Source organism: Ranitomeya variabilis, chromosome 8, assembly GCF_051348905.1.
Source record: "Ranitomeya variabilis isolate aRanVar5 chromosome 8, aRanVar5.hap1, whole genome shotgun sequence".
Taxonomy (NCBI): domain Eukaryota; kingdom Metazoa; phylum Chordata; class Amphibia; order Anura; family Dendrobatidae; genus Ranitomeya; species Ranitomeya variabilis.
In genome coordinates this window covers 82,616,795-82,628,071 of record NC_135239.1, presented here as the reverse complement: position 1 = coordinate 82,628,071, position 11,277 = coordinate 82,616,795, and the positions used below count along the sequence as shown (strand labels likewise).

At 46.4% G+C, this 11,277-nt stretch overlaps 1 protein-coding gene across 1 annotated transcript in view; it reads right to left on the bottom strand.

The window, feature by feature from the left end:
* Window positions 1–3,800: 3,800 nt before the first annotated feature.
* The window catches only part of CRB1 (crumbs cell polarity complex component 1), a 163,135-nt gene continuing 155,658 nt past the window's right edge, over window positions 3,801–11,277 (bottom strand). The window contains exon 12 of the mRNA XM_077278086.1: window positions 3,801–4,189. Coding sequence (XP_077134201.1) covers window positions 3,974–4,189 — 216 coding nt within the window. The 3' untranslated portion in view covers window positions 3,801–3,973. The remainder of the gene's footprint in view (window positions 4,190–11,277) is intronic.

Genomic DNA, 11,277 nt, shown 5'->3' with positions numbered 1-11,277 from the left:
AAATATAGGTGATGGATCAGCCTGTATTTATTAGGTTCTTTCTTAGGGACCACGCCGAGAGGTGACACCCTCAGATTAGCAAAAGGGGGGTCAACATACGGGCCTGCCATCCTTCCCAGAGCCAATTCCTTCTTCAACTTATCTGAGACTACTTCCGGGAATTGTAACGCTGATTTCAAATTTTTTCTTTTCAAACAAACATCCTGCTCAACAAAAGGAATTTTGAAACCTTCCTTAAAACCGTTGCGCAATAAAGCCGCAGCTGACCTGTTGGGGTATCTACTTAGAAAGGCCTCCATCACGACCCATTACACCGGAGTCACCCCTTTTTTCAGCTGAATCTCCTCCTTTTTGCTTGTTACTTCTGAAACATTTTGCAGCGCTATGCACCCCCCCGCACGATGAGCACTCGTGCCTAAATTTACACTTACTACCGAATCTCCATACTCCATCATTGAAGGCAAAACACAGTCCTTTCTGCAAAGACGCCGAGTGTCCTGACTGTCCTGAACTCCCGGCGCCCCCATGAAAAGGCTGGCTGGTCTGACTTAAACGGGACGGGACCATAACTCTCATCCACAACGCTATGTCCTTGTGATCCCACCGGATATTCGGTCTTAAAGCCTTCAGCTAACGAAACTGTTCGTCATAGAGTAGCCATCCCTGTCCCCCGTAAATCCTGTAAGCCTCCCCTATGGCGTCTAAATAGCAGAATAGCGCCGAACAATTTTCCGGGGCCTTCTCCCCAATTACGCTAGCCAGAATAGCGAAAGCTTGCAGCCAATTTGAAAATGATCTGGGAATCAACCTATATCTCCGTTTCTCCTCATCCTCTATTTTAGAGTCCTCCCCTCTAGGTCTGTCCAAGTTAAATCTCTCCAGGGGTAAAAGAGAAAATATTTCCATGTACTCCCCCTTCCAGATTTTTTCCCTAACTTCTTGCTTTAAGTGCGCCCCTAGCGGGCCCTCAAAGCATACATAAACCTCCCCCCTGGCCGCATCGTCCAGCTGAGGCACATCCTCTTTTTCTTTTTCCCGCGAAGCTCCTTCAACTGACGCGTCTAACCCTGACCCGGACCATACGGACAAAGCTGTAGCAGCTCCGCCACTCTCCCTTGAGGAGCCCCCAGTGTTTGACGTGGGCCCTGCACTGCCGGACACACCCGTAATCTCCGCCAACACTCCAGACCCCTCAAACGACCCCGTATTCCCCAACCAAGCTGTTGACGGCAAAGGCCCCCTGCTAAGGCCGGACCCCCACAAGCCCGCTAGCTCACCTAAACCTCTAAGGATTAATCCTATACCCCCACTAGCGACTCCCAAAGTTACATCGGTACTCCTAGCATCAGGGGAAACTATGCCTGGCATATTAATAAAAGGAAAAACGTTCTCACCTAGCTGCCTGGGTGCTGTGAACCCAGCAGCCGAAGATCCTGCTCCCAGACGAAGGTGTCCTGGTTCAAGTCCGGTCTGATCTGTGATGTTGCCTGATGAACTCCTGGTGGCCGTATCTGGGGACTGCCCTCCTAGCGATGCCGCCGTCTGACCTGCCGTTGCTAGTGAAGAATAGCCCTGGCCAGCGTCCTGCTGCCCGCTGGAAGATGTGTGGCTCCTTGCCGCTGATACATCCCTGGCACTGCCGCCCGAAGCGACCGAATGTCGCCTGCCAGCCTCCGGTAACCCCTGCCCCCTACCAGCAGAGGGTGCTGCTGCACTGTGTCCGCTGGAACTGTGCACTGCTAAGGGCCGCACGTTGCTGACAGAGCCGGCCGACTGCCGCCCGCGTTGTCCCTGGCGCTGAGGGGCCGCGGTACATGACCCCGTCTCCTAGGCTCTCTCTGCCTCCCACGTTGAGCGGTGCCGACAGACGTGCTGGTGCCCGCTGTACCTGCTCCTGCTCCAGCCGCACCTATACCCGCGCTCGTAGATGGAGGGGAGGAAGGCTCCGCCCCCCGGTGTAGGCCCCGCCGCTCTGGAGGATTCCTCCCGGTGCAGCGCTGCAAAGCAGGGGGGCCAGCGCTGCTTACCGGAGGGTCCCCGGAGGGGCTCCTGTTTCGGTGCCGGGCCCTGGGGATCACGTCGGGGCTTAGGCGCGCCAGAGGCCTGGACCTCCGCGGCCGGCGCCTATCGTGCTGCGCCTGCGATGCTGTGTCCGCTATCCCCTGGAGGAGGCTCTTTACGGACGCTTGCAGCCAATCTGTCCCCTGGGAGCTGGCTGCCACCCGGAGACGCTGGAGAATCGCTTCAACCTCCATGTGAGCAGTGCCTGCAGACTCCACAGAGATTCCTGACTTGTCACGCAGGCACCTAAAATGGATGCCTGCGTGAGGAGCGTGCCCCCTTTTATGTTCCCCCTCCCCACAGTCTCTTAGCCCCACCTCCTCACAATTCAAAAAATGCCAATAACCTTCCCCTCACATCACATTTAACCCTCACCTCACTACCTCAACTAAAAATGCTCCAGCTCCCCAGGTCCCACGTAACCCCGTCATGGCGGCCTCCCCTTAAGTGCGTGGGCCCCCCAGTACGGCCTTTCTAGACCCCAATCTGAAAGTCAGAGGCAGCGGAATGAGAATGGAAGACATTCGGAATAGTATTATACACTATAGATGTAACCTCACATTTATTTCTGGGGTGGAGGATTACTTTAAGGGTTACTGAGTGCTCCATGCAAACCTCCATTTACCCTACAATATTAATGTAGTGCATTTTCATCCACTTTCGTATGTTTTGGCCATAAAAGTTGTTTTAATAAGATTAATTATTGCAATGAAATCTTATGAAAATGAGAGCTACTGAGTTTCCTTCAGTGTAACTAACAAATGCAATAACAGCACCACAGTCCGGACCCGCTTGTGCGTACAGGTCAGTGTCTGATTCCTGCAATAAAGGCACAAAATTATCACTTAGAAGGTGAGGCAGACAGTTTAATGTTGCTGCCTTTTAATTTAAGATTCTTTTTAACTGTAAGCAAATGCTATACTATCAACTACAGATCAACACCATGGTTCTTACCTAATGGGGCTGTAATGGCAAAAGGGATGGTCCAGAATAGACAGTAATTTTCATCCTAATTCCCAATCTATTTAAAGGGAACTTATCACCCCCCTAGGGCGTTTTTAAGTAAAAGAGCCACCTTCAGCAGCACTAAGGCTGCATTCTGTGAAGGTGGCTCTTATTTTTCTGATCCCTAGTACCACTGAAATATTGACTTTTATAAATTGTGCCCTATACCTGTATTGAGTCTCAGAGGTATGGTGTCTCCCCCTGTTTCATCCGCCTCCCAGCCGTCCATCATCCAGGTCTTGTGTCTGTGCACTGCCTCCTGTGTTGCTGTTACATGCCCGGCGCCTGCTCTATCTCGCTCCTCTTTCTCTTTCCTCCCTCGGCAGCGTCTGGAACTGCATGTGGGGAGCTCAGCTCATCAGCCCTCACTTGCGGGGGTGGCGCTGCTCTCTGTAAGCCAAACCAGGTATTCATTTTACAATACGCTCTGTTGCCGGCTTGTTACTACTGATCTGAGATGATGAGGAAGTGCGCTGTCATTGTGCACATCACACATTGCACAGCACGCAGGACATATCCCAGCCCCTGAAACAAAATTCTCCAATGATGCTTTGTTCCAGAGAAGGGGCAGAGGCTATGGCAATGACCACAGCCTCTGTCCCCTCATGACCCTTCATTTGACCATACCAGCATGCACTGGGATTCTCAAATGAATCATCATTAAAAAGAAAGTACGAAAAATAACCCAGTTAGAGAGTGTAGTTAGGGAAGGACAGGGAATTTTGAATCAAAGTATACTAGAAAATAGTTTATATTAAAGTATTATGTAGAAAGACATTTACGATGAAAATTAATTAGCATTTCAGACCACCTCTTTAAGGAATTTTTCATGTGATTAATGTACTGAAATGTAAATGATTCCTGAGATGTTCTGGCAGTCTTGAAGATAGAGAAGAATGTTACAATATTAAATGAGTCTCTCCAGTGGTGGTGGCTGAACAATGTTCCACATCTCTACCCGAGACCCTTCTTTCTCCTGTCTGCTTGGGCTGTAGGTTCCTTGACTCGACCTCATTCCAGCAACAGCAATGAAGATACAAAGCCCGGCACACACGGCAAAAAACAATGCCAGGACGGCAGAGGCCACAGCGGTGAATACTCCTGGAGGCAGAAAGTCGGAGAGCTGGAAACATGACAAATAATGTGACATATTAGTATTTATTATTCTGTGAATAAAGAGCAAATACATCAGGCAAACGTGCTAGAAAAAGAAAATAACTTAGGAAATAAAGAATCACAGGTAGTTTTATAACTCGCATATATATAAAAATAATCCGCGCTGGGTTCTACAGTTTTGTGACCCCTAGATACCTCCAAAAAACAATAAGTATTTGCACCTTTTATATGACTTTAAAAACTATTAAAAAATAGGTTTGTGCTGTGTTTTAGAATAGCTCCACCATGGAGCACGAAATTACCATAAGGAAATTTTAAGCGAGATAACAAATTATTTTTTTACCTGGTGCGGTCTAGTCGATAATGTCCACAGTTCCTTTTAGTCAGTCTTTGTAAAAGTCCAAATGTAGAAAAATGCGGCTTCGGTGGAGTTTTTTTCTCTTTTACTTTCACGTGAGCGGGCTCCAGGCAGTGCCCCGGCCTTCCCTGATGAAGGAATACGTCCTATTCCGAAACTAGTAGGAAATTGGTCCACCGTGCTATCTGTAGCAAGTCACGTGAGCAATCACATGACTGTGACATCACGCAAGGTCCTGCAGAGGCAGAGAACCGAGAGCTGCACAACAGCGCATAGTCGCTACTAGCAGTGAGCGAGCATAGGGCTGTTTGCCGCCGGCCGGGGCACTGCCTGGAGCCCGCTCACGTGAAAGTAAAAGAGAAAAAAACTCCACCAAAGCCGCATTTTTCCACATTTGGACTTTTACAAAGACTGACTAAAAGGAACTGTGGACATTATCGACTAGACCGCACCAGGTAAAAAATTAATTTGTTATCTCGCTTAGAATTTCCTTATGGTAATTTCGTGCTCCATGGTGGAGCTATTCTAAAACACAGCACAAACTTATTTTTTAATAGTTTTTTAAAGTCATATAAAAGGTGCAAATACTTATTGTTTTTTGGAGGTATCTAGGGGTCACAAAACTGGAGAACCCAGCGCGGATTATTTTTATATATATACCTGTTTATAGCTACTAATACAGAAGGGTGGCACTGTATTTGTATCCGCTGCAGGATTCACAGTTTCTGAAGCGCTACTGGTGTGCTTAATTTTATCCCTTTCTTTAAGTTTTATAACTCGACTTCTCTGTATGTCACCGATGCGTGAAGCCAGCTTTCCCAATTTGTGTTATTGGTTATTCTGGTTTTATCATCAAATTGATACCTGTTGGCAAGAATCTGGTAATACTCTGCGTGGTATATACTTCTTCCACATGCCTCATCCCTTTCTACTATGTTGCTCTTGACATTGCTTTGAGCTGTATAGCTATATGCATGTAATATATTTATAATTTATTACTTTGCTATCAAAGAAAAACATATTCATTTAAATCACACATGGATACAGCCTGTATTTATCACAAACTTTTAAGTAACATCACATCAATCACTGATGCATTATTGTCACCGTCATTGCATATAACTGGACTGGATGAAAAAAGAACCAACTCCAAGTTGCCTAAATAGTGTAAATCATTTCTGTCCAATTCATTAGAAAAATATTTAGAATTGAGAGCCCTCAGTGGTTGATACCTTTTAATGGCTAACTGAAAAGATGGTAACAAATTGCAAGCTTTCGAGACTACACAGGTCTCTTCATCAGGCAAAGACTAAAAGAAATTCTGAAGAATCACATATCTATTCACAACATAGCACAGAAAAAAAAAAAGGAAAAACCATGGATAAGACAGGTGACATGAAGCAGAATTACCATGAGTGATAAACAGTTATGTCCATAAATGTTGGGCCAATTCTTAGATAAGGAATGTTTTATTGTCCTCTGATTGGGGTCCGGTTCTGTTGTGATGACCCCACATAGTCTGAGGGGCAAGTTCCTTAGTTGATGTAAAAAGACAAATCCGTGTGACACATTCATTCCTGCAGTGAGACTGTCAAAGGTCGTCATCAGTTTATATTCCCATACTCTTCTGTCTCTCTTAGATTTGAAGTTACCTTTTAACACAAGTAATTTCATGTCCATAATGTTATGATTTGGGAGACAAAAATGTTTTGGCCACAGGTAGATCCATTCTTTTTTCTCTTATTGTATGGCGGTGAGAATTAATTCTTGTTCTAAGCTTTTGCCCTGTCTCCCCCACATACAGACCCCCAGTTGGACATTTAGTACAAATAATTAGGTACACCACATTAGAAGTGTCACAGCTGAAAGTACCTGGGATCTTGTAGTCCTGATGTGAGTTGGGGATCTTTATCTTGTCCGTGGTCATTATAAATGGACAGGTTTTACATTTTTTCTGATTGCAGGGAAAGGTACCTGCAGCTGTTGGAGAGGACAGGGAGCTCTTGACAATGATGCTTCTTAAATTTGGGGGCTGCCTAAAACACAGTAGTGGGAGGTCTGGAAAAATGGATTGTAATCGGGCATCTTTTTGTAGTAAAGGTTGTAATTTCCGTGCAGCTCCCCTTAGCGCCTCCAGATTTGGATTGTAGGTGACTACTAGAGGCACCCGGTTATTTTCTTCTTTGGCGTTGTAATGTAGCAGGTGATTCCTTGATATTCTGGTGGCTCTTGTAATCTGGTTTTCAATTGTTCTTGGATGGTAGCCCTGATTCAAAAAGGTCTTTCTGAGGCGACCAAGGTGTTCATCCCTATCCATTGGGTTGGAACATATACGATTGTATCTGATGGCTTGGCTGTAGACAATAGAGTTTTTTATGTGTTTTGGATGGAAACTGTCCCATTTAAAGTATGTTGGATGGTCGATTGGCTTCTGATACAGGGACGTCTCTATTTTATTGTTCTGCAGCTTAATGATGGTGTCCAAAAAGTTAATTTCAGTGCAGGAGTAGTTGAGTGTCAAGTTGATGGTAGGATGAAATTGATTAAACTGTTCATGGAACGTTTTTAGCTGTGGCTCAGACTCCTGTTATGATCCTTAGTGGCTGAGGATCACAGAATGAACTAGCTAAGTTACTGAACATAGAACGAGCTCTAGGGAGGTGGTAACTGGACTGACCGCAAAACCTGATCCTAACCAAACACACTGAAGGTAGCCGGTGAACGTGCCTGAATTCCTGGACGTCTCGACGCAGCCTGAGAAACTTGCTACCCCTATAGAGAAAGTAAGACCTTACTTGCCTCAGAGAAATGACCCCCAAAGATATAGGAAGCCCCCAACAAATAATAACGGTGAGGTAAGGGGAAAATACAAAACGTAGAAATGAAAACAGATTAAGCAAATGAGGCCCACTAATACTAGATAGCAGAAGACAGGCAGGGAACTGTGCGGTCAGTAAAAAACCCAATACAAAATATCCACGCTGAGAATACAAGAACCCCCACACCAACTAACGGTGTGAGGGGAGAAACTCAGCCCCCTAGAGCTACCAGCAAGCAAGGAAATCACATATTAGCAAGCTGGACAAGGACAAATAAATAACCAAGAAACATATTGAACACTGATGAGCAAAAAATAACCAAACAGAAACTTAGCTTCTCACGACGAGACAGATAACGAAGGGATTCAGGAGAGATCAAAATAGCACTGAATACATCGACAGCAGGCAACCACTGAAAGTCCAGGTGAGCTAAATAGGAAACCAGCTAACAGATAACGAGACAGCTGAACCAGCCTCAGACCTGCAGAATGACACAAAGAGCCACCGGAGGGAGCCCAAAGACAGCACTCACACAGTACCACTTGTGACCACAAGAGGGAGCCCAAAAACAGAGTTCACAACAGTACCCCCCCCTTGAGGAGGGGTCACCGAACCCTCATCAAAACCCCCAGGGCGATCAGGATGAGCCACATGGAAGGCACGAACCAAATCGGCCGCATGAACATCAGAGGCGACAACCCAGGAATTATCCTCCTGACCATAGCCCTTCCACTTAACCAAATGCTGAAGCCTCCGTCTAGAAACACGAGAATCCAAGATCTTCTCCACCACGTACTCCAATTCGCCCTCAACCAGCACCGGGGCAGGGGGCTCAACAGAAGGAACCACAGGCACCACATACCTCCGCAACAAAGACCTATGGAACACGTTATGAATGGCAAACGACGCTGGGAGGTCCAAACGAAATGACACCGGGTTAAGGATTTCCAAAATCTTATAAGGACCGATGAAGCGAGGCTTGAATTTAGGAGAGGAGACCTTCATAGGAACATACCGAGAAGACAGCCATACCAAATCCCCAACACGAAGTCGGGGACCCACACCGCGACGGCGGTTGGCAAAGCGCTGAGCCTTCTCCTGTGACAACTTCAAATTGTCCACCACATGGTTCCAAATCTGCTGCAACCTATCCACCACAGAATCCACCCCAGGACAGTCAGAAGGCTCGACCTGACCCGATGAGAAACGAGGATGAAAACCAGAATTGCAGAAAAAAGGCGAAACCAAAGTAGCAGAACTAGCCCGATTATTAAGGGCAAACTCGGCCAATGGCAAAAAAGTCACCCAATCATCCTGATCAGCAGAAACAAAACATCTTAAATAAGTTTCCAAGGTCTGATTAGTTCGCTCGGTTTGGCCATTCGTCTGAGGATGGAAGGCCGACGAAAAAGACAAATCAATGCCCATCTTAGCACAAAAGATCCGCCAAAATCTGGACACAAACTGGGATCCTCTGTCAGACACAATATTTTCAGGGATGCCATGCAAGCGAACCACATTCTGAAAAAATAGAGGAACCAAATCGGAGGAGGAAGGCAACTTAGGCAAGGGCACCAAATGGACCATTTTGGAAAAACGATCACACACCACCCAGATGACAGACATTCTCTGAGAGACTGGAAGATCTGAAATAAAATCCATGGAAATGTGCGTCCAAGGCCTCTTCGGGACAGGCAAAGGCAAAAGCAAACCGCTGGCACGAGAACAGCAAGGCTTAGCCTGAGCACAAATCCCACAGGACTGCACAAAGGAACGCACATCCCGCGACAAGGAAGGCCACCAGAAGGACCTAGCTACCAAATCTCTGATACCAAAAATCCCAGGATGGCCTGCCAACACCGAAGAATGAACCTCGGAAATAACTCTGCTGGTCCATCTATCTGGGACAAACAGTCTCTCTGGTGGGCAACGGTCAGGTCCATCCGCCTGAAATTTCTGCAGCACTCGTCGCAAATCTGGGGAAATGGCAGACAAAATCACTCCCTCTCCGAGGATACCAGTCGGCTCTGAAACTCCCGGAGAGTCAGGCACAAAACTCCTAGAAAGAGCATCAGCCTTCACGTTCTTCGAACCAGGTAGGTACGAGACCACGAAATCGAAACGGGAGAAAAACAACGACCAACGAGCCTGTCTAGGATTCAGCCGCTTGGCAGACTCGAGATAAATCAGATTTTTGTGATCAGTCAAGACCACCACACGATGCTTAGCTCCCTCGAGCCAATGTCGCCACTCCTCAAATGCCCACTTCATAGCCAACAACTCCCGATTACCAACATCATAATTCCGCTCGGCAGGCGAAAACTTTCTTGAAAAGAAAGCACAAGGTTTCATCACAGAGCAATCAGAGCTTCTCTGCGACAAAACAGCCCCTGCTCCAATCTCAGAAGCATCAACCTTGACCTAAAAAGGAAGAGAGACATCAGGCTGACACAAAACTGGAGCCGAAGAAAACCGGCGCTTCAGCTCCTGAAAGGCTTCCACGGCCGCAGGAGACCAATTAGTCACATCAGAACCCTTCTTGGTCAAATCCGTCAAGGGTTTAACCACGCCAGAAAAATTAGCAATGAAGCGACGGTAAAAATTAGCAAAACCCAAGAACTTCTGAAGACTCTTAACAGATGTAGGCTGAGTCCAGTCATGAATAGCCTGGACCTTGACTGGGTCCATCTCAATAGTAGAAGGAGAAAAAATAAAACCCAAAAAGGAAACCTTCTGTACTCCGAAGAGACATTTTGAGCCCTTCACAAATAAGGCATTAGCACGCAGGACCTGAAATACCATCCTGACCTGCTTCACATGGGACTCCCAGTCCTCAGAAAAGACCAAAATGTCATCCAGATACACAATCAGAAATTTATCCAGATATTCTCGGAAGATGTCATGCATGAAGGACTGGAACACAGAAGGAGCATTAGAGAGTCCAAAAGGCATCACCAAGTACTCAAAATGGCCTTCGGGCGTATTAAATGCTGTTTTCCATTCATCCCCCTGCTTAATACGCACAAGGTTATACGCACCGCGAAGATCTATCTTGGTGAACCAACTGGACCCCTTAATCCGAGCAAACAGATCAGATAATAATGGCAAAGGATACTGAAATTTGACCGTGATTTTATTTAGAAGACGATAATCTATACAAGGTCTCAGAGAACCATCCTTCTTGGCCACAAAAAAGAATCCTGCACCAAGAGGGGAGGAGGACGGGCGAATATGTCCCTTCTCTAAAGACTCCTTTATATAACTCCGCATCGTGGCATGTTCTGGTACAGACAAATTAAAAAGTCGTCCCTTAGGGAACTTACTACCAGGAATCAAATTTATAGCACAATCACAATCCCTGTGAGGAGGCAGGGCACAGGATCTGGGCTCATCAAATACATCCTGGTAGTCCGACAAAAACTCAGGGACCTCAGAAGGAGTGGAAGAAGCAATTGACACCAAAGGAGCATCGCCATGAATCCCCTGGCAACCCCAACTTGAAACAGACATAGCTTTCCAATCCAGAACTGGATTATGAGCCTGCAGCCATGGCAGACCCAAAACGACAACATCATGCAAATTATGCAGCACAAGAAAGCGAATCACCTCCTGATGTACAGGAGTCATGCACATGGTCACTTGAGTCCAATACTGAGGCTTATTCTCAGCCAATGGTGTAGCATCAATTCCCCTCAGTGGAATAGGGAATTCCAAAGGCTACAGGACCAAACCACAGCGCCTGGCAAACGACAAATCCATCAGGTTCAGGGCAGCACCTGAATCCACAAAACCCATAACCGAATAGGAAGACAAAGAACAAATTAAAGTAACAGACAAAATGAATTTAGGCTGTATAGTACCAACAGTGACAGATTTAGCAATTTTTTTACGCGCTTAGAGCATGCTGAGATAACATGA